Source organism: Indicator indicator, chromosome 9 (assembly GCF_027791375.1).
Source record: "Indicator indicator isolate 239-I01 chromosome 9, UM_Iind_1.1, whole genome shotgun sequence".
Classification (NCBI taxonomy): domain Eukaryota; kingdom Metazoa; phylum Chordata; class Aves; order Piciformes; family Indicatoridae; genus Indicator; species Indicator indicator.
This window is the reverse complement of record NC_072018.1, coordinates 37,907,594-37,931,396: the sequence shown is the minus strand read 5'-3', so window position 1 is coordinate 37,931,396 and position 23,803 is coordinate 37,907,594. Positions and strand designations below refer to the sequence as shown.

At 43.1% G+C, this 23,803-nt stretch overlaps 1 protein-coding gene across 3 annotated transcripts in view; it reads left to right on the top strand.

Annotated features, from left to right (window-relative positions):
* The window catches only part of NOL10 (nucleolar protein 10), a 42,946-nt gene extending 21,656 nt beyond the window's left edge, over nucleotides 1-21,290 (top strand). For all 3 annotated transcript variants that reach the window (XM_054383413.1, XM_054383415.1, XM_054383412.1), the window contains 8 exons: nucleotides 10,269-10,395; nucleotides 11,802-11,881; nucleotides 12,024-12,122; nucleotides 12,753-12,842; nucleotides 13,453-13,626; nucleotides 13,877-14,124; nucleotides 19,005-19,107; nucleotides 21,102-21,290. In XM_054383413.1, the coding sequence (XP_054239388.1) occupies nucleotides 10,269-10,395; nucleotides 11,802-11,881; nucleotides 12,024-12,122; nucleotides 12,753-12,842; nucleotides 13,453-13,626; nucleotides 13,877-14,124; nucleotides 19,005-19,107; nucleotides 21,102-21,221 (1,041 nt within the window). In that variant the 3' untranslated portion in view covers nucleotides 21,222-21,290. The remainder of the gene's footprint in view (nucleotides 1-10,268; nucleotides 10,396-11,801; nucleotides 11,882-12,023; nucleotides 12,123-12,752; nucleotides 12,843-13,452; nucleotides 13,627-13,876; nucleotides 14,125-19,004; nucleotides 19,108-21,101) is intronic.
* Nucleotides 21,291-23,803: the final 2,513 nt, after the last annotated feature.

Below are 23,803 nucleotides of genomic sequence, written 5' to 3'. Positions count from 1 at the left end.
GCTGCTGGAACACTGCAGAAGGTTGCCCAGGGAGGTGGTTGGGGCAAATTGAGGCTGGACAGGGCTCTGGGCAACTGATCTAGTGGAGCTTGTCCCTGCTGACTGCAGAAGGGGTTGACCTTTGGAGGTCCCTTCCAACCCAGACCATTCTATGGACAGCGAGTTCTCCATGGGACAGCAATGTGCTCTGTGGCCAAGGGCATCCTGGGGTGCATCAGGAAGAGTGTTGTCAGCAGGTCTAGGGGGGTTTTCTTGCCCCTCTACTGCTCTGGTGACACCGCACCTGGAATACTGTGTCCAGTTTTGGGCTCCCCAGTTCAAGAGACAGGGATCTGCTGGAGAGAGTCCAATGGAGAGCTACAAGGATGATTTGGGGACCTCAACATCTCTGCTATAAAGAATGACTGAAAGACCTGGGGTTGTTTAGTCTGGAGAGGAGAAGGCTGAGAGGGGATCTGATCAATGTCTATCAATATCTGAGGGGTAGATGTCAAGATGAAGGTGCCAGGCTCTTCAGTGGTAGGCAAGCATAGGACAAGGAACAGTGGGTACAAGCTGGAGCACAGGAGGGTCCAGCTCAACATGAGGAGACACTTTGTTGCTGTGAGGCTGCCCAGAGAGGTTGTGGAGTCTCCTTCGGTGGAGACTTTCAAAATTCTCCTGGATGGATTCCTGTGTGACCTGTCTTAAATGGTGCTGCTTTGGCAGGGCGTTGCACTCAGTGGTCTGGAGAGGTCCCTTCCAATCCCACCATTCTACATGTACCTGTCTAAACACAGCAGTGCATCCCTCTGCACAGTTCTGTAGACTGCCTGCTTCTGTTTTTAGGTATCTGCATGAAAGAAAGGCAAACATTTATAGGTGAGTTCTACGTGTGTCCTTTATGTCAGGTTCTTCCAATGTAAATTTTCTATTCCTCTAACTCAGCTCTAGCTTAGATTTTGTTGACTGGAGCTGTTCCATGCTTTGGATAACAAAGAGGGGCGAGAGCAAAGGTATTTTGTACTTAAGACACAGTCATAGCTGAACACTTTTTTTCTGTTTGCCATGTCCTTTGTAAAGTTTAGAGAGTAGATCTCCCAACGGGTTTTTTGTTAAACTATTGTCTTTAATTATTGGATTGGAGAAGACAAACTCCCATGTTTTCAAAGCCTGAGTTTTAAAAACTTGAATGGACTAGTTAGTCAATTTACGTACTTTGGGCAGGAAAAAAAAAACCTTCACTCTGTCACTGTTCAGAGAGACGGTTCAGTTTCCCTTGGAAAACAGTGCATTGAGACTTTTTTATATGCAGGTGTGCATGATCTGACCTTTACAGCTGTAGTACATTGGAGGTGCACCTAGCCAAGAGTTATTTCCTTGTCTTGATTGTCACCAGCAATGAATGTTAGAACTTGTTCTAGTCAGTGTTCTTTTGACTATTTCTGCACATACTGTAAATCAAAAATACTCTGTACTCGTTCAAAAATCTCACTCTCATGGAATCCAACTTTCTGAAGTCAGGGAAGTAATGCTTTGCTAAGAACTACAAGCATCCTGTGTTAGATCTCAGACCATACTTAACAGATGAAGTATTGCCTGATGCTGGTGCTACCTGTGCAGCATGGAGGCTGTTCCAATAAAAACCAACACAAACCTTTCTGTAAACAATGTTCCTTTGTCACCCTTCTGATTACCACTACCTGAGTCTGCCTGAACTTGTTTGGTTCACACCTTTTTATGAGTTTCACAGTGACAAATGAGTACACAAATGAACCCAAATGATGGATGTTAAAGCATAAATTCAAACATTAATTCTATTTTGAAATACTGTTGTATACAAGAAAAGCTGAAATTTGATTCAAAGGATTAAATCAGCTTTTAGAACAAGCTACACTTGTGCAGTTTGTGTCAATGGCTGTGACTTTGAAGGCTGTTAAAGGTAACAAATACTGGCCTGAATTTTTTGTTTTAATCATTAGTCTGTTGTTACTTTCAAACCATGGAAGGCTTCAGACAAGAGAAAAGTTAAAGGTAGTGAGGAGAAGTTACTGTGAAGCAGACAGAAGTCTCACACTCTAGAAACTAGGTTAGGCTTTTTGACCCTGTTTGCCTTTACTGGGGCAAGACTGAGGGGGCTGGCACTGGAAGTGGTGTGTAACTGAAGGGTTTCTCACTGCATTTCCTACAAATCCAGTAGTGAGCTCACTAAATCTGGTTTGTTTTTTTAGTCTCCCTTTTTAAATGAAGGAAATATAACATGGAGAAGATGTGTCAGCCTTAAGTTGCTCCAGGGCATTTGTTAAGGAAAACTCAGTGTTAGGAACAGTTCATGTTACAGTTCTGTCCTTGATCTTCTGGGGTAGTTATTTGAGCTCAGAGGTGCACACCTGTCCTTTGGGTCCTGTGTCAGGAGGTTAAGACGTGGGTTTTCTTGCATCCTTGGAGCATGGAGTAATTTCCTTGCACAGGCAAAGTTGAGTTTGGTTGCATGTGTCTTTGGAACACGACTGCAGTGATCTGCTGCATTCCCTGACCACTCTTCATAGTCTCATTTCCTGCCTTTTTTCCCAGGAGCTCGGATTCACTGCTTTGCCAACGGATAGCTTAATTTTCTGTTTGTTTGTTTACTTTGAGATAAACCTGTCCTCTGTTTTTGAAATGTTGATGAGAAGGGAGTTAGAATTCTTCAGTTCCAGAACAGAATAAATGCCTGAGGGAGGTGCTGTTCCTCTAAAGGACAGTTGTTCAGAGCTCTTGGAAACACTTGTGTGTAAATAGAACCTGCTCAGTTGCCCTAACCCCTCTTGCTCTGTAGTGCCAGCAATTATTCTCTAAGTCTTCATCAAACAGCTATAAGGAATTTCCATGGCTGTGGTCAAGGAGGATACCTGGCATCCCAAGTGTGCCCGCTAGTTTACAACATAAGAAAGAGACTCCTCAGGGGAAGAGGTGCAGAGGAGTTGGAGTCTCACAGAGCAGGAGGAGTGCGGATGTTCACAGCTGGGTGCAGACAGCCCCAGCATCCTCTGTGGTTGATTGAAGTTGGCCAGACAGTGTAGGACTGTGCCCAGCCTAATATACCCTGCCTCTTAGCAGGCTTTATGAGTGTGGGCACAGTGCTGTGCTAACACAACTACAGGACTTGGGAACCAGGGCTGGCTCGTGTCTGGCCAGCTTGGAAGATGATCTGGCTGAGCTCATGTCTGACTGAACCAGCTGTGTCCATGTGCCCATTCTCCCCAATGTTAATGCCAAATGCAAACCCAAAACGTCGGGACTGTAAAGAGCTGACAGCAGGTATCCGTCTGTGGACACGCATGGCCTTCCCTGCAGAATTCCAGCATTTGAGGCCAGGAATGTTGGAAAGAAAGAAAAACAAGTGTCACTGTACTTGTTTCTTTTGCATGCAGAGCTGTTAGGAGAGGGAGAATAAGGTGATTTTGCTAGGACAGACAACAGTTTGCTTTTAGATGGCAGGAACATGCCTTATGCAGGTACAGAGTGCAAAGAGGGAGTAAAAGCTGTTCAAATGAGATGCTTATTTTGTGAGTGGCTTTGCTTAGAGACTTTGTTTTATTTTGTTGGGTTTTAATGGGGGCAAGTGCCTCTGACTGCAGTTGGGCTGTTTGCCAGGAGTTTAGTAGTTAACTTGCAAATTATGCAAACACTTGGAACCTGCTTCTTGCCAGCTGGCTTCCCGGTGTATCACTTTGATGTGTGCCTGCGGAAGGCTGAAATGAAAGTTGTGTGTGCCTTGGGATACTTCTCAGACTCCTGACTCAGAAACGTCATTTGGGTCCATAGTGCAACCAGGTCCTGGCCAAAGAAGTGGAGAGACAAAGAAGCTTTGCCAGCACATGGTTGTCCACTGAGCCAGATTCTCTTAAATTTAATTGAGGCTGTCATCTTCCATAACCTTCTGTTTTCAGGTGGCACAGAAGACCCCCCCCCCACATGTTAACTCTTGGATGCTCCAGGTGGAAAGCAGGGACAGGGGCGTTAGTTATTGTGAGTGTTTGCTACTGGTCCCACAAACGTGTCTGGTCTTAGCACAGATGTTTCAAATCAGTCTTGTCTCTGTCTTGGACTTGAGAGTTTGGGCTACATCTACTGAAACTAAAAGCTGCTCTATTCATTAGGCTGTTAGAGAAGAGAGCAATTAAGCATGTAATTAATTGAGTGTAATATTCTGTGTTCTGGATTTTTTTTTACCTTCCTGCATTCTTGGCAGAAAGCTGCCTGTTGAGGCTAGAAGCAATGTACTTTTGGTGTGCAGAAGATATTAAGCTCTTTAAGAAAAAAATAAATCCTGAAGCATCTCTGGCTTCTTTTCAGGTGGTTTTGGAAAGTCATTTGATATCCTAGCACCCTCCTAGTTCAGGGCTGTTTGAGCTATAAACTAGAAATGTTTCAAGGGCAAGTGTTTCTTGCCTACCCCATGATTCAGTTTCTCCAAGAGTATCTCTATAATGGGTCTGGTTTCTAACATAATACATGCTTTGGGTATGTGAATCTCTTCATGGTTAGAAACACTTGAATTTTTGTCCTCTTCAAACTGGGTGGCTTGTCAGCTAGGGCAGCCCTTCCTGGTACTTTCCTTTCATGCCTGTTGGTTTTGATTATTTGATTTGATTTTTCTAGGTCCTGCACTTGCCTAGTTTAATGACTCTTTACCACCATCTTTTCTATATACCTCAAAAATGCCTCATTTGTAAAAGAATTTTTTCCTCAGGTTTGGGGGGAAAAAAAGTTTTTCTAAAACTGTAGAAAAAAAGTAGTTTCTCCTTAGTAGTTAACCCTGAAATAACAGGTTCACCACATTCTGCTAGCTGCTGTTTCCACTTAATGCACTGGGTATTGGATGAAACCGTGGTCATGGACTTCCAGAAACATGTGGTCACACAAAGACTTTTGCCAACTCATCCCTTCCTTGCTTTGGGACCTACCAGTTGTCTGTCTCCTTCAGCTTTTCATATGATGGGGATACAGTTAGAGAAAAGCGGCCATCCACAGCCTGTACTTCCTGCCCTTGAGACCAATGTCCTTTACAGTCAACTGTTGCTCAGATGGTTTGTGGTGCTGTTAGACTCACAGCAAGATCTTCTGCACTTACTTTTGGCTTCTGCAAAGATAGGAAGCAAATGATGCAATTCTTTTTATATTTGTGTCTGGCATTTTGACCCTAATAAAGCAGATTAGGACTAGAATGTGTCTTCTAACCAGCAGTATCCAGTCCTTCTGGATTAATGCTGCCCCAACTGTCTTCCTGAAGGTCCTATGATGAGGCTGTGTTTTTCAGAAGGCATTTGTTCATCCTCTTCAACACAGCCCTTGCCTGAGAAGCTTGGGACTGAATTGCACTGAGATTTGTTTATTTACTTATTTATCATGTGGTCTTAACCCTAGTTTGCTCATTTTGAGCACTGTGAGGTGACTAGGAAGCAGGGTTGTTATGGAGCAGCAGGTTACAGTTGTGCTTTGGAGTGGCCAGGTGCTGAAAGGGGAAAAAAAATCGATTAATAAAAAATACTTGATTCTATCTTTGGCCTTAAGTCAGTTCTGAGTTTTGGTGTCTCAGTCTTCTCAAAGTCTGCTTTCCATCCAGGACAGTCTCATTCTTTACGCAGAAGGTGGGTGCCAACAGCATAAAGAGCGTGTGGGGAATGACACGCTACCTGTCTCAGTATTTACAAGCATAGGAGAAAAGTTATTTATCTTCACAAGCAGAAATGTGAGCTTCCTATTTTTAACCTGAACACTTTCAAACTGAAAAATAACATATGGGGCTTATTCCCAACAAAGGATTTCCTCTGTTTCCCATGCACTGGCTGAGTGACACTGTGCCACTTACCACACATGGATGGAAGACAAACAGCCATGTGTGATAACCAGGAAACCATTTCTGATCTTTCTGTGAAACTTGTTGTTGGTGGGTTTGGTGCTGCTGATGGAGTAGTTCAAGATGATGCATAGATCAGAAAGGTGTATGACACCTGCTTGCTGCTGCTGTGGCTGACAGTATGGTAGGCAGGACTTCTGCTGGGTTTTAACAGACAGCATTGCGTGCTGACTGAAGTCCATATTTCCTTGTGGTTTGCATCTTGCCCTTCACAAAGGGGCAAACCCTTAGGCATGAGCTCTGCTGGCTTACACCGGGTGATGGCTCTGCCATTTCAACTCTTGTTTGGTATTGTGGCTGTTTTCTGATGCAATGGGTAGTATGGGACCCTCTGCTCTTGAATTCCCATTTTAAGAGTCCAGAGATGGTGGCCTCACCAGGAAGACACTTACAGTGCAAGCAGACCTGTGAGTTGTTAAGTGACTGTAAGACCTGTCAGGTCAGAGAAGAGACAAAAAAAAACCTCTGAACAGTGACAACCAAAAAGCACTCTAATCTCAAACTTGTTAGGGTTAGAGAAAGTACTTACTCTGATGGCTACAAATGCAGACAGGTTTGGTATCTCTTTCCTGGAAGATGTGTGCAGCACTTATTTAGTGCTGAGAAGAGCTTAAAAGCAGCATTTCCTTTAACATGTTCTCTAAGGAGTGAAACCTGCAAACTGTTGATTTGGCAGCTTCCATGGCATAGTGAAAGGTAGGAAAACCAACTTCTGGTTAGTGAATCTGCCAAAAATGTCTGGATGTGCTGGAGTTAGGATGAGGAAGAGCCAATTCATTGTATGATTCAATGAAATTTATGAGCGTGTGGGCTCAAAACCAAAGGTGAAGCTGTTGTTAGAGCATGCTGAAAACTGGCAGCCTGCTGCTCACTCTGTTGGTCACAGCTGTGCTGCAGTGAGCTGCTCCATGGCTGTAAAAACGTCAAATCCACATCACACAGCGTGGGGTGAATGACAGCATGCAGTTATGGAAGGGAAATGCATGAGAGATTTGTTTGGGGTTGATTCCTGTTCAGAGAATTGAAGTATTTTATTCAGTACATGAAACGGAATTGCACAGTGCACAGCTGGAGTTGTTGTAGAGCATTCACAGAGAGAGAGAGTAGGAAGGAATGGTAGAATAAAATTCCGTATCAAAACTACAGGGAGCACATCGGTTGCTCAGGGAAACACTCTGTGGAAGTGTAGTAGACAGAAACAGAACAAGGTGCCATGGTCCCAAGACTTCTTTCTAGTACAAGCTGATCTCCAGAAGTTCTCGGACTGAGTATGATGGAAGCCCAAATCCATAGCGACAAGATCAAAGAGCCACAGCTCTTCATGCCTACAAACCAGAAAAAATCCATCTGATTTCTGAGTTACCCACTGCAGCTGATGCAGCCTTGGCTCTTCATGGGTACAGCAGGGTGCTCATTCTCTTGCCTGTTCAGAGTTAGTACACATTGAGATCTAAGTCTGAAAATTAGGGAATGAAACATTGAACAGAGTACTCTTAAAATGAATAGTAATTAATTACCCATGTAATTGCATTAATTAATCTTGGCTATGCAATTAGGGAGCTAATTATGTTTAAACTCAATTGTATATTTCAATCACTGCCCACACCCTGGGGATCACCCTTTTTGGGTTTTGTTTTGGTTTTGTTGTATTTTTTTTCCTCCTTCCTCATTAGACCTTCTGTAATAGCCTTCTCTTAAATGGTGTGATTTGCTGTACATTTAACCCAATTTCTGGCAGCTTAGTTCCCAAGGTGGCTTTTGCCCATTCTTGTGTGACAGTTTGTCATCAGCAGATGTTCTTGACATGGCAGTCATTACTGAAAATATTTAACAGGACAGAGCTGTTATCTTACATTGTTACACACTGCATGGTACCCAGAGCTCTCTTGAAGCCCTTAAACATCAGCTGGTTGTGTTGCCATCAACAACCATTCAAACAGTATCATAGTGAATGGTCTAACCAGCACCTATTTGCTGCCTGCTGAAGGTCCAACTTGAATCTATAGAAGGTACCACAACAAAAAATTTTAAAAAATCTTTTGAAAGAAGGTTTTACTTCCAGAATGCATTATGGAAGAACAGTGACAGGATGTAATTTTTTTCTTTGTTGTTAACTAACTGTTGCTGTGCTGGGGCCCAGTCTGGCACTGCTGCCTTGGCTTGTGTGGAGCTGTGTGGTGCTGCCTTGTGCCACCAGCCAGTCCTGCTGCTTCCCAAAACCTCTGGAAGTGTTTTGTTGAATGATACTCACATAGGTCGAGTTGTACTTCTGGAGGGAATTCAGGCAATGTAAACTTGCAGATCCTATTTAATTATCTGAAAAACTGATTTATGCTGTCTCTGAATGTTTGCATGTTTTAGACTGCTCAGATACAGCAGTGAAGGCTGGGAGGAGTTTCTGCTAGTTGAATCTTACTACATTTTAGCACCTTCTTTACAGCTAAAGAATTTATCACTGCTTTGGATGAAATCTTCCAGGGACTTGGTATTTAACATCCAGAAAAGTAGAGTTTGGAACCTTAAAAAGAGGAACTGTGCAGTTAATTTGTGTAGAACTGGTCCCTAAAACCTTCAAAGAGAAAACTAACACCACTTGTATGTGGTCAAAGTTATTTAAATCTTGTGAAACCAGGCTCTGGGACTTCTACACATCCTGGGCTGTTTCTCACATGTTAGTTTAACACTAATTAGGATTAGACTCTATTTTTCTGTGGCACTAAGGACTGTGTGGGGCTGGCTGCCAAATTGCTGAGTGGCAGCAAGTGCTAGATAGAGAACATCTGCTGTGGGTTGGAAATACTTGCTATGCTCTGGGATTAATTAATTTCATGGCCATTACAGACTGATAGCAGGAATTAGGCATGGCCATAAGCACAAGCACTGCAGAGCTGCGCTATGGAAGATTTGTGGTGTGACAAGACCACTGTAGGGTTTCAAATTTATTTTACAATATTTAAAAAACCTTTTTTGTCAGTGTTTTACTCTTCCTGTTGTTGAACAGTTTGCCTTACACTTTCTCCCTTAGTTGTGTGCTGGATTACTCATGGGATTTTCTCTACATTTTGCATTTTCACAAAGACATTCTAAGGTGTGCTAACACAAGTGTGGCATCAGGATGCCATGGCATGGACTGTGTGATTTGGTCTGACACAGGAAGGGCAGTGGCAGACATATGTGCATATATGCCTCCTGTGTGATGCAGTAGTACCTCTTTGCTGAGCCTGGCTGCATGAGTCCTAGAGCAGGGTGCTCCCTGCTCTTAGATGGCCAAAAATGGCACCCACAAGTTGTCTAGAGCAGGCTGTTCCCTGATCTTAGATGGTCAGAAATGGCACCCACAATTTATCCTAGAGCAGGCTGTTCCATGCTCTTTGGTGGTCAGAAATGGCACCCACAAGCTGTCCTAGAGCAGGCTACTCCCTGCTCTTAGATGGCCAGAAATGGCACCAACAAGCTGTCCTAGAACAGGCTACTCCTTGCTCTTAGATGGCCAGAAATGGCACCCACAAGCTGTCCTAGAGCAGGCTATTCCCTGCTCTTAGACGGTCATCTTTCCTCCCTTAGGTATGGGGAATTGTGTGGCAGCTGCTGGTTGGGTTTTTCCATTAGCCAACTTACCTACTGAAAGAACAGTCCTGGAGCAGCTGAGCATGGCTGCATGTTTCAGGTTAGAGAGGAATTTCAGTCAGAACAGCCAGAGGGAAAAGTGAAGGGAGCTAATTCTTAACTTGGAGGAAGCTTGTGTGCAGTGATAGTGCAACATAAAATTGGTAAATCAGCCCTGTGCCTCCTGGTGTAAAAATGCAGCTTTAAAATATTCCTCATTATCTGCTCATGCACTCTGGGTTTGTCACTGAGTAAAAAGAAAGGAAATACACCTGTGGTGTTTTACTTAAAACAAATAAAGTGGGCTTTAGTGTGGTTGCATAGTGAACCTGATGAGCTCAAGGTCCAGCAGTGTTTTACAGATTAGCTACTAGCTAGTGCCATTAGTTCAGAACTGTGTCTATAATGCTTGGCTCTGAGATTTTCATATATCAGTCAGACTGGGGCCACTTGGAACAGTTAACCTTGAAATCTCTAGATTGCTATCTTAAACAAATGACCCAAGTCGGAGTGCTCCTTACTGGTAATGCAATCAATAGGCTTAATTGTGTTCACAGTATCATAGTATATCAGAGGTTGGAAGGGACCTCAAGAGATCATCGGGTCCAATCCCCCTGCCAGAGCAGGAGGGGTGTTCTCTGACTGCTGCTGTTCTCAAGGACTGCTTGATTTCAGAGGGATTCATTAATTGCTTACAGCTCAGCAGCCAGCAGCCTAGCTGTGGGGTTGGGGTTTTTTCTGTAAGAATATACAATGTTGTAACTTTCTGTAATATCCACAGGTTTTAGGACCTGCCCCAAAGTGGTGTTCATTCTTGGACAACTTGACTGAAGAACTGGAAGAGAATCCGGAGAGCACAGTTTATGATGATTACAAATTTGTTACCAGAAAAGACCTTGAAAATTTAGGTAAAGCAGTTGAACATCCTCTTCAGCTGACTTCTTTGAGTGTGTGGTTGTTTGCAGCTGCAGTGTTGTAATTCTGGTGTGATGTATGAGGGTTGTTGGAAATTCACTGGCAGTAGATTCTTCCAGCCTTCTTGACTATTAATATACCAGTCTAATGGCTTTATGCTCTTTGGTCCCCAACCACTGCAGCACCAGGTGTTTGTGTTTCCCAGACACAAACCTCTTGGAAGGGTTGTGTTATCCCAAGATGATTGATATTTGCTGATTTAATGTGCCTAGGAATCTAAGGTACCCAAGGTAGTTAGATGTGTTTTGTTAGCGATGTTTTGCACCAGTTTGCTTTACCTCTGAATATGGAGGCCATACAGGAGGAGGAACATCCCCATCTTCAGCTTAGAGTTCTAGAGCCTGGGTGCATCCTACAGACCCCTGTCCCAGCTGTAAGGCAGGAAGACAGTGTAGTGCTGTCTGCACAGAGACTGGCCCTGGGAATGCTAATTCTGCTTTAAATTCACTGTGGCTGAGGCAAATTCAGTTCCCAGTAAATGCACTCTTTCAAGTGAGGAGCCAGCCTATGCTAGCTTGTACTTCATGTTTTTGTCATTACTGGCCATTAGCTGGAGTGCTTGAACTGTGCAATAGGCACGAAGATTGCTTTCTGGAAACAGCTAAAAGTTTCTAGATACAACCTTGCTTTCTGAGATGCACAGAGGTTTCTTACCTGGTGGTGTTTTGTTGATTTGGGTTTTTCCTGTGTTTTTTATGTGAGTTTGTGTGTTTGGGATTTTTGGTCATTTCATTCTACAACTTTGTTAATTCTTAGTTTCTAAAGTTTCTGAAGACTTGGGGTCTGTAGAGGATACTTTGTTAGAGAGAACTTTTTCTCAGTCTTGGAATGTTGTGAGGAAGGAAAATCAGAACTCTTAAGTATTTTCATTCTTACTGAGGCTGGGGCCTAGAGTGACAGTTCTGTGATGTGGTATGGTGGTTTTCTTCAACACCTTGACTCTTCAAGGGTAGTGACCTATGGAAAGACTCTGATTAAAACCATCTCTATACCATACTAAAATGTGGTCGTCAAACAGCTATGGACTTGAAACCAAAATCCCTGGCTGACTTTTCTGTGTGCACTTCCGTGGAGTGCAGTGCTTGCGGGCACTTTCAAAAGTGCATGGTGATGTGTTTTACGGCAAGAAAAATCTATCTTGTTGCTCTGAAGAAGCTCAAATTTCTTGCTTGCCAAACTGATACTGGGTTTTGGGCAGTTTTACTCTTGATGTAGTGGATGTGACTGCTAGATTGCTGTGTTGCACTGGCAGTTCTTGTTTGTCTTGATGGGGTAAGTGGAGTGGCTTGCTTGGAACCCTAGGAAAGCTCCTTGAAACCCTCTCCAACTTTTTCCCCAGGCCTTGCTCATCTCATCGGTTCCTCTTTGCTCAGAGCATACATGCATGGCTTTTTCATGGACATAAGACTTTATCATAAGGTAAATAAGGCAACTGCCAGTTTTCACTCTTAACAATAAGGTGGGTTTTGTGAGTCATTTTTGTGGTGGTGTTCTTTTTTTCCAAAACAGCAGTGTCCTGCATCAATGCTGTTTTCTTTTTACTTCCTTCTGCTTCTTAAAGGCAAAAATGATGGCAAATCCCTTTGCCTATGAAGAATACAGAAGAGAAAAAATCAGGCAGAAGATAGAAGAAACACGTGCACAGAGAGTTCAGCTAAAGGTAAACCCTTTGAACTAGGAGGATGCTTCTGGGAGAGCTGTTACTAGTAACATTCTGAAGTGTATCTCAGGTGTAAGACTTGGGATTTGACTGTTTATCATCAGAGTTGCAAAGTAATTGATAGACCTCTTTGAACGGAACTGTAAAAGTCCCATGTGGGTGACTGCCACATCTGAGAGAGGCTGATCCCAAGCTGTGAAACAGCATCTCTCGTCACATCTGCCCCTTCAGTAGAGACCTGCTGGTAAAGCTTGCAGCTTCTGCTTCTGTCATTAAAGTTAATAATTTTGGCTGTTAATCCTCTGGGAAGAGATATATAAGCATAGTATTGTGTTTACAACTAGGAGCTTTCTAGATGGAATTTACTCTACATACAAGGAGAACCAATTGCTTCTCAAGTGCTGAAGCTGATGCGTTACAAGGAAAAAACTATACAGCAATTCTGCTTGCACTTTTCCCAAGTGCTATTGCTTTACCAGCACCTAGGAATGTTTGCTACCAGTGAGGGAGCTTTTCAGCACTAGTTACAGGAATGAATAAAACCCTCTTCCCCATACTCACAAATGTAAAACCTGTATGTTTTTGCATGTGTAAGAGTAACTTACTGGTCAGTTGCTCTCCTGTTCCTAGAAACTTCCAAAAGTCAATAAAGAGCTTGCACTCAAACTGATTGAAGAAGAGACTGAAGAACAGCAGGCTACTAGAAAAAGGAAGCAGAAGGTGAGGCTTACAGTAGTAGTAATGCTTACAGTATTGATTTTGGTTTTGTAGCATTTTGTGATCTGGCTGAACGTTCAAAATTCCTTTGTTTCTGCTTCTCGTAAATAACTCTAGTAAGTGGCTTTAAGGTGGACTTCACTGTAGCTGCAGCACTGAAAAGGCCTTGTAGTAACTGAAAGCTTAAAGTCAGTAGTTAATCACTGTGAAGATGATGCAGGCTTTTTAGTTCTTAGGGACTCGCTAAATGAAGTGCCAACACCAAAGTTATTCAAAGACGACCTGTAGCTTGCTTTAGTTTGTGTTTTGGTGCAGTTGTGACAAGATGGACTTTACCTGTCAAACTGAAGATTCACTTGCTTTCCCTGTGCATACAGTTAACTACATTTTATAAAACAGTCAAAATGGTTTGCTCTTATGCCACAGGAATTCTTCCTGACAGTGAAAGTAATCCATTTTTACTAAGTTTAATGGTGGGAAAAAAAAAAAACAACAAGTTAATGTTTAATATCTAGTGGGAGGGGAGGGCATTCTACAGGGGCTCATTCTCAAAGAAATAGAGCACTCCTGAAAGGCTTTCACAGGATTAACTCATGCTTTGCTTCTTTTTCAGAACCTGCCCAGTCTTCTCAAAGATGATCGTTTTAAGGTCATGTTTGAGAACCCAGATTTCCAAGTGGATGAGCAGAGTGAAGAATTTAGGCTACTTAACCCCCTTGTTTCTAAAATAAGTGAGAAAAGAAAGAGGAAACTAAAGATCTTAGAGGAACTGGAATCACAAGAACAGGTAAAACGTTTCACATTGGGATTAGGCAAAATCCATCCAGGAAAGCTGGAGGCAGTGCAAGGATGGCTGATCAGCCACAATAATTGAGTGTTTCCATGTCTCTTGCTGCTTTTGGTGATACTGCTTGTTCAGGTGTTGGTTCTCTTCAGCTGGATGTGTGTAAAAGCTGTCATGTACTCTAACTGCAGGAATGGTGTGAAAAGAAAATCAGTTCATGATTTCTTGCTTCATATACTATTTTTGTCTGCAGGAAGAGGAGGAAGAAGCAGAGGGAAAAGCAAGTGATGCAGAAAGTTCTGAGAGTTCAGATGATGACAAAGGCTGGGTTGAAGAGGTCAGGAAACAGCGCAAGCTTCTGCACCAAGAAGAAAAAGTAAAGCAGAAGGAAAAGTTCAAGGAGGATCAGGAAACAGTACTGAAACCTCAGTTTTTTGAGATTAAAGAAGGAGAAGAATTCAGAAGCTTCAAAGACTCTGCCAAAAAACAGAAGTTAATGAAGTAAGACTAGTGCTCCTGCTTTAATATCTTGGGGGGACAACTCTGAAGTGCCACTCTGCAGCGCAGGCCAGTGGCACTTTGCCTTGGAGCACTTCCTAGTAAAGCCGCATCTGGCGACTCAGGGATAGTGTGTAAAGTGACAGCTGTTGACAGCTTCCTTTTGCAGGTAAACAAATAGGATATTTAAAGTGTGGCAGAGAGACAGCACAAATGAAATGAGTGAGAGATTAATGTTCTGAGCCAGATTTTGGAGATCCATTACTCAGCACTGGTGAAATGCTGCTCTCAACTGACAGTGGTGTCTGTGAGACTGTGTTTCTCCACCACTGTCAGTCTGAGGCTGACAGTCTGCATGTGGATTAGCCACTGTTTTGGGGGTAGAATCAAGGTATTTTTACACCATCCAGAAGCTGTTGTAAACACTGCGCTGCCCTTGTATTGCCAGGGCTTACTGTTTCTGGGGGGTTTTGGCGGCGGCATTTTGGTTTTTGGTTCTTTTGCTTGTTTGGGGTTTTTTTCAAGACAAAAAAAAATCTTTCAAAGTTTGAATTTCCTTAAATTGCTAATCAGCTGAAATAATTTGGTACTGTATAAAGAGCACTAAAGGACTTTGCTACTTGGCTTTGAGGTGCTTAGCACCTGCCCATCTCACTGATTTTTTTTGTTTGTTTGTTTGCTTTTTTGAGGTCAGATTGAATAGCCTTTTATTATCTGGAGTCAGACACTAACACCTTGGAATAAATAGTTTTAGATTTCTTGCAGTATGCTGGATGCAGATCAGAATTGTGACTAATGTTGGAAACAACTTGATGTCTAGAGGGGTCTTGATATAGTCATGGTAGTTTTGATTTAGACTGAACTGACACAGCCAAAGAAAAGGAGCTGAATGATATAGGTGATGGGATTACTGCTCTATAGCAGTAATGACTGACTGCATCCTAGTTGGTTCATGATGGAAATTTTCTGGAGATATGCAAAGAAACATCTGATAGAAATTCAGCCTGCCCTTAAATGTGCAAATCTTCAACCAAAATTATCATGTCAAGTGTTCTACGGGTATCACCAGGACAGTGTTTCTACAGTATTCTGTCTACTAGCCTGTGGTTTCCATCTCATGCCTGTAAGACCTCTTCAAGTAGAAGCAGTAGTTTGTATAAATTGGGATTTGTAGCAGTTCTGCAGAACTAATTCCTGTGTTTCCCTGAGCTGTTTTTCATCAACAAGTTTTTCCACACGGGAATTTTTCTTTATTCTTTATATTGACTATTCCCACTCTTCCTGGACTCAAAACCATCTTAGACTTCTCATCAACTTTCTCCTGATTATTTTTCTTCCTTCCAGAAGATGAAGCAACTTGTTACTTCTGTCAGCTTTTCTTCTTTGCCAGGAAAAAATCCACTGTAGATACTGACACAGTATTGGAGGCTAAGGGTATTTTTTCCACTGCACTTTACATTTTAGTCATGGTAATAAGTGACTTGAAAGAAGCCTGAGACACTGGTGAAATGACACCATATGGTCACTTCCCTGAAAGGCAGCATGCCTGCAGCCTGCTCACATACTGTTCTTCTGCACAAATGCAGCTGCTGTCCTCAAACTGAGTGTCCTTGAGAAGTTCCTTCAGAAGTACAGAGATTTCATTTTGTTCAAAACATGGAAGTTTTACATTTTACCAAGGATACTGGAAGTTAAGCAAGTAAGCCAACATGGTACAGGGTGGCACAGGATGAAGTAGATTCTTTCATCTGATGTATAGAGAAAGAAAAATCACTTCCTCAGCTCAGAAGAAAACAAAAGCAAATACCTCACATCTGTCCAGTGGATGGAAGAATATCAGTGAAGACATAAACTGTGGAAACCCTTGTAAAATGGTGGGTTTAGGAAAGAGACAACATCTTGAAATTTACAGCTCATCCTCTCCAGGATATTGTGCAAGATAGTGCATAATCAGAGTGGCTGATGTGCCCTCTGTGGTGTAGGTGCACAGGTGGGATCCAAAGGAGAGAAAATTTAGGATAGCATAAGATGACAAAGTGGCTGTGACAGCATCACATCCTTTGTTGTTCTGAGTTGCTGTCGTTAAATTGTCTTTCTATGATTTTTTTCTCCACTTTTGTCTAATAGGCTCTGTCATCAGTGATTCCATTTGTGCTCATCCAAGCACTGCTCTTCGTGTGGAGTTGCTTTTCCTCATGCTTTTAGAAGTTTAATAGCTGTTAGCTGTTCCCTATAATGCATAACTAATAATGTTCTGTAGTCATGGTTTAGTCAGTGCCGTGAGTCAACTTGTTTGGTTAGTAAGCATTTGTCCATAGTGGAATTTCATGAATCAAATGAGTATATTTTCTGCTGGCCTTCTTCAGTGATTAGTAGTCAGCATAAAAATAATTCATTCAATTAATGTACTGAAATTTGAGAGACTGTAGTGGCATGTACAATCTGGTGATGCTGGCACATTTGTCTCTGATTTGATTTATCCAAGCTATGGAATGATGGTCTGTGACCAATATAATTAAGTGCCTTAATACCTTCACTACGCATTTAATGGCTAGGTGTTCTTTTTTTCTCTAATCGTATAATATTCTACCTGAGGAAATAGTTTATGACTTATATAAAACTGGGTGTTTCTTTTGACATGTTCCTGACTCAGCACAGCTCCCAGCCCAGCTTCTAAAGCAGTGATACATACTATAAACTTCTTCACAGACCAACAGTCTACACAGTTCTTTGCACAGGAAAGTTGCAGAATTTACTCATGGTTGTAAAAAAAGCCTTGACTTAAGTTTGTCTGTATTTGATTTCCCTTGTTTGCACTCAGGCTTAAACACAAAACATGCAAAACGTTGCTTTGTTTACTCACTGCATTAATTCCTTGCTTAGTAATTTAGAAGGAACCCATATAAGAAAAGGGGCTTTTTGGTGTGCCGAGAGCTCTTTCAGGTTTCATGTTGCTGTAAAAGATTTGCTGTCAAAATTAGAGTATGTCAAAACCAGCAGCAGCATGACAGGCAATGGATAGGTCTTCAGAGGTGGCTCAAGAAAGTCAGCAACAGCATAGCTGACATTCCTAGGTATTGCTAAAGCAAAACAGCAGGAGAAGTCCTGAAAAAACTCTTCTTTATAATGAGAGCAGAAATGCCTGGGCTATTTTCTGGGGAGTTGTGTTTTTCACTGTAGGGCAGGGGAGGTTGCTTTTAATAATACTGTTTATGTATCATTTGAATCAATTTGTTGAGGATTAAAAAGCAAGCCAGCCCCAAAGCACTCAGCTATTGTTTGTGTATCATGTGTGGAATTCACTCTCACACTTTCAGATAAACAGAGCCATACCTGCAGCTGCTCAGTGAAGTTGCCACCACACAGCATTTTCCTGACCTCTGCTCACTGGAATTTTTCTCCTGACTGAAGCAGTACCTCGGCAGTCATGCTAAATAATCGCTGGGTAGCAGCCATATTTCTCCAGTTCACTTTCAAAGGGGAAAGAAGTGGTACCTCACTTGATGGTAGCAATCCCACCACCACGTCAGTGACTGATCTGCTGCCATAGTTGGCTCTGAGGCTTAGCTTCGTCTTACGATGTGCACGGATGGAGCAAGTTCTTACATGTGCTCCGTGATAAATATACTACAGGGAAAAATACAATCAAAGTACCTAGTCATGAGAAATAAAGTAATTCTTGACAGTGATTTTTTCATTGTTACATAAAACAGCTGATTAGCCAAAATTCAGTGGGCTCCGAAGCCTTTGTGCGTAGGCTGCAGTCCGTAAGCCCTTCATCCATAGTGAATACCATCCATGTTTGAAGCTAATCTGTGTTGTGGTACCTTATTTACCACTTTAGAACTTGTGTAAAAAGTACTCTTAGCCCTCCCCAGAGAGATTCCATAAGGCACTAACAGCATTGTCTCAAAGCTGCAGGAAATTATTTTGTTTGCAGTTGGGCAGGTGTTTTCTCTGTGCGTGTACCATCCATACTGTGGTCTTAGGTGACACTGCCAGCTTGTAGGACCTGTGCACAGGCCCTGCTGCAACTCACAGGTGGTTGGGGGAGACTGGCTGAAGCCAGCCCCATCCCTGCCTGCCTCACCCCTATGCTGCAGGTTGTGTTGGATGGAACAAGGTGCATTTCCACTCCTCAGCTGTTCCAGTTTACAGCCCAGCCTAACTGCAGTCAGCAAGGGGCACATGAATCCAGGCTGTGCCCATGCCCTGCCTGTCTTGGAGGAGAGCTGGGAGCAGGATCAGCTTACGCAAACTAGCAGATGAGTACCCAGTGCCCGAGGTCCTCTCTGGGGTCAGGCTCTGTCTCTGTCGTTACTTTGCGCTGCTCTTTTTGTTGGACTGTCGTGAGTGCAGTGTCCGAGCAGCTTTCTGTGTTTGGACAAAGTAGCTTGTCACTATCAGAGAGGTGTTTCATCTAGGGATGAATTTCCTCTGATGGATAATGAAGATCATTTCCTTCCCTCAAAATGCTTCCAATTCAGAACTGATAAGATCTCAAGGAAGTGGTAGACATCTGGCATTACTGTGTGCTGGGATTTTTGTTGTCTAGGTATCTGTTAACTGCAGCTGAATATTTCTGCCTTGTGACATTTCATAGGGAACTGTAGCAGTGGAGGGTGTGGCTTTTCTCATCTGGAGTCCTACTGCTTTGTTAGCAGAAAAAACAGTGAACATTACAGAAATATGGAGTGTTCCTACTGAAAGCCCTATCTGCAGGGAATGATTTTTGACATCTTTTTTTGTTTACTGCATGTTTGTTTTTTTTAGACTTAGAGCATTTCAGGGTTTCGGAGAAATGGAGATTAGTTTTGACTGCATTATCAGCCTTTAGTAAAAAGGTGGCAAGAACATGGACTAATCTTAATTATTCTCTGCAGGAAAACTCTTGGAGATCGTTTAAAGCTTGAAGAAAAGCTTGGCACGCTCAACGTGTCTGATACCACAGTAGGCAGCAAACAGGCAACATTCAAATTAAAGAAGGTGAGCTATATATAATGCTGTAAGATAATACACAGGTAACTTTAGGTTTTGCATGAAAGAACAGGAACTTTAAAACCGTCAAACAAATGTCCCTCTGCATTTCTTTATAAGCTGCCAGCTCCTCTGCTGCTTGCCAGGAGAAGAGAGCCTCCGGTAGCGCTCTGTGTTTATAGCCTTCACTCATGCAGCGCTCATAAAATCTTGTGTGCTGCTGGAGAACGCTGGCTTCCAGCTTTTAATAGTTTATTTGCAGATCTAGCATCAGAGGCTTGTATTCTTACCTGATTGGTGTGCCAGGATTGATCAGATCTTGGTCTGCAGGTCCAAATGTTGTCAGGATGCTGTAGGTGAGAGGCTTTCTCTCTCGATAATGTTGCTAGATCTCAGCATGATAAAAACAGATCTTCTACCCACCTTTGTCACTGAACTCATGTGACACTGTGCAAGAATGAGCTCTGGTCCTGTTCTACTTCCCAAGTTCCATTTGAAGTGTGTAGCTGACGCTGCCTATCTGCTTAGCCCAAAGGGTTTTGATTTCTCATGCTCAGGAATTCTGTAGGTCACAGACAAGTGGTTCCTTTGTAGCATGGGCATGGTTAAATGCTTGGGAGCATCTGCTGCTGCAGTAGAAAACTTAGGGACTTTCTGGTAGAAAATTGCTTTAAAACTAAGGAAAGGACACACTATATATATAAGCTGAAGACTCATACTAATTAATACTTGAGCTTGTAAGATGTGCTTCTGCTCAAACTGGCTTTCCTCAGGTAAGCCTCACATCATTTCTGACCAGCGGTCAAATACTATCACCGGTAGAACTGCTGATGCAGGAGTGGCCAAGTGGTCCTTTGATTGTCACATTGGATATGCTCAAAAAATTGTGAAGAACTAAATTTATTGGACTATGCCTCCCTTACTTTTTTGACCTGATTGTCTGCTTGCAGATGTCCTTTTTCATCTGTTGTTGATTCCTGTACTGCTGGACTTTAAAAAGTTGCTGTGGAATAAACCACAGACTGCTCCGTGGCACTTTGTAGGTGTCCTGGTTTGGGGCCAGACAGATCCTCTCTTGCCCTGAAAGGGACAAAAGAATGACACTCATACAAATGGATTGGAGAGTGATGGAAAGTTTAAATGGAAAAAGTGATTGGTGAAGCTACAGAAAACTACAAACTACAAAGCATAGTGGCAAGAATATCCCAAAAGCATACAGAGCCCCTTACATAACACCCAGAGGCTTCCCAGTCCTTCCCTTCTCCCCACACCTGAGGGTATGCCCAAACCCCCAGGGCTCTTTCTTCCCCCCCCTTCTCCCACTGCTAGGCAAGTCTCAGGCTGGCCAGGTCTGAGACTGCCCCCCCCCGTATTCTTCTCCTGGTATTAGGCCTAGACAGGCCTAAGAGGCCAAGAGGATACTCCCCCAGCATTACCCAATAAGAGAGGACATCTCCCATGGGAGCAGAGAGGGAAGAAAGAGAAAGATAATGGCTTTGCATATGGATTTATAGGGTGCAGGATTTATGGGTAGAAATATGCCGTTTCCTATGTCCACCCCTATTGGGTGGGCACCTGGGACACCAGAGGTGTATCTCATGTGGCAGTGGCAGGGGACACCAAGCCTAAACTGCCACAGTAGGATAACCAGTGTGGGGATGGGGCAGACTGCTACAACTGACCTGGGAGCATCTTGCAGCTTGTCAGATAGGCTTTGCAAGGCTTCAAAAGGACAGTCTGGTTTACAGCAGCTTTACATTTAGCTCAAAGCCACAACGCTCCTTGTGATTGGTGGTGAACAATCCACTGTTGCCTTTTGCTAACAGGTTTTTGAAAGCTTGAGAGCAAGGTGGAAGAAGACAGGTGTGGCAGAGGTTCAGGATGCCATTCTTGGCTCCATCAGATAAGCTGTATGGAGTTTTGACTTTATCTAGACATTGAGCAATGAGGTGATATGTAAGTTTACAACAACCTGAGGCTATTTTTTTGTTCTTATATTCCAGTCGGAGCAGCAGCGGAAACAACAGGAGGCTGAGAAGCAGCATCGGCAGGAGAGGAAGAGTCTGCGGCGCTCTGCCAGCCATCTCAGGAGCAAGCGTGGAAGGGGACGCCTGTTCTGTTGATTTGTTCTCTTTGGTGGTTGGCTTTTGCCAGGAACTCTTCATGTGAAAGAGGGACTTCTTCAAATTGGGACGCAGTACCAATGTATTTGTATTTTCCGATTCATTGATGAACACAAAGCAGACCCTACTGAGCTCGGTTAAATAATGAGAAGTTTATGCAAGTAGATGTATTGACCCAAGAACACCAGGAGTGTGCTGTGTTAGAGTCCAGTGTGAGCTGCATTTGTGCAGGAGTCACCAGCACCTGGTTATTGTGTAAACCTCTGAATTTCTATGTAAGAATTTATCTGTACAACAAGCTGCTTTTCTTTTTATTTAACTTCAGAGCTGTGGAGTTTTGCTTTCTGAAGTCTTTATTCATGAGTGCTTAGCTCAGGGGTAAGTTATTTCCTCTAAAACCTTATCTTGACAGGAGCACCATGGATTTTTCTTTTATGGTTCTTCAAGGATGACACACAATAGTGCTTTTTGAAAACTGTCTTTTCTTGGGTTGCTTTGGAAGCCAGGAAGAAGTACAAATGGTTGCCATGAGGGCAGTTGAGAACGCCTGATTTAGATTCCTCTAAGTCCCTCTATAAGGAAGCTCTTCTGCCATGGTAATGTACAAAGGGGAATCTCAGGAGGAGAGTCTTGCCAAGTTAAGTTTTGAGCCTTGCCTTCACTCGGAATCCTTAGGACCGGGTTTAATATTTTGTTGAGGCAGCTGTGGTTCAACATGTGTATGTTCACAGAACAAGCACACGAAGGCCGTAGCTGCCTCTGGTTGGTTTAGTGGGATAATGCAGGTTCTAACTGAAGTTATTTCAGTGCAAAGCTTGGTTTCTCATAGGCTGCTGCTGTTGTTGTTAGGTCATGTTGTTAGTCACTTGTTAGTCATTTATTTTCTTCTCCCTGATTTAATTTTACCTGCTTTAATTCCTTACTTCTGTTTTTAATGATATTCATCTAATTTCAAAATGCCTTCTGCACCTGGTATTTTCATCTTTAAAATATGGTTTGTAATCATCACCTCTGTCCTTGCATTCTGCTAAAGGATGTCTCTCAATAGCTGTGTTTTACCTCTAGCTGCCTGATTTCTGCATTGTCCATAAGCTTCTTCCAGTATAATACAGAACTATCCAGTATTCCAGTGCCACTCCCACTCAAGCTGTAGTTACTGATTCCCTTATAGCCACTGGGAAAATGTCATGCAGTTGTGGTTTCTCCAGGCTATGTCCCTCTCTTTTGAGCTGTCTTTTGATTACATTCAAGCCTTTGAAATCCAAATGTAGTGAGAGTACATCCCAGCCCTGGAACACTGTGTTATCTCCAAGCAATCCAGGCATGTTCTCTTCATGTACGTGGCCATGCTGAACGTGGAAGGATTTATGGTGGAAGCTTGCCACTGTTCTGGCTGATACAGGGAGAATTGGGAATTAGGTGGACAGAACTGGCACTGTAAGAACAGACATTCAGAGGAGCTTGCTCCTTCGCATGGTAGACCTAAATCCTGTTATGTTTGATCGAGAGCTAGAGGTGCGTCTGTGGCTGAAGGCATCCTGTCAGCTGTGATTTTGTAGATTTTCAAGAGCAGTAAGAGAAATGTGGTTTATGTGCAGCATAGTCATGAACTGGGTTTGAAATGGTGAACTTTCAGAAGAAATACCCCTTTTAGGCTGTTTTGGACTCTTGTGACTGACAAGGTCAGTGTATGCTCTGTTCTTATTCACTTCCAGGGTACCTCATTGTGATAATACTGAGCTGGAGCCTCTGTAATTAGAGGAATCAGTATTGAGCAACCATTGCTGTGGGGTCCTTTTTGATACTTAAGGTTTATGCTCTGAGGTAAGAGTGATCAGAGGCTGTGGCCTCGTGGCAACTGATTGTTTCATGTGTGAGAGTTCAGTGGTGAGGATCAGTTTAAAAACCCCTTTAATTAAACTTACAGATAAGGGTTAAATGTGATGATCCGTGTGGTCCCTTCCAACACTGACTGATTCTATGATTCTAAAACACTAGCAAGGTACAGAGAAGACCTACATCTGAGGCACAGCTTGTACTTCAGTACTTTAGAATCATAGAATCAGTCAGGGTTGGAAGGGACCACAAGGATCATCCAGTTCCAACCCCCCTGCCATGGGCAGGGACACCTCACACTAGATCAGGCTGGCCAGAGCCTCATCCAGCCTGGCTTTAAACACCTCCAGGGATGGGGCCTCAACCACCTCCCTGGACAACCCATTCCAGGCTCTCACCACTCTCATGGTGAAGAACTCCTTCCTCACATCCAGCCTGAATCTCCCCACTTCCAGCTTTATTCCATTCCCCCCAGTCCTATCACTTCCTGATATCCTAAAAAGTCCCTCCCCAGCTTTCTTGTAGGCCCCCTTCAGATACTGGAAAGCCACAATAAGGTCACCTTGGAGCCTTCTCTTCTCCAGACTGCAGAGCCCCAACTCTTTCAGTCTCTCCTCATAGGAGAGGTGCTCCAGCCCTCTGATCATCCTGGTGGCCCTTCTCTGGACACGTTCCAGCATGTCCATATCCCTCTTGTAATAGGGGCTCCAGAACTGGACACAGTACTCCAGGTGGGGTCTCACCAG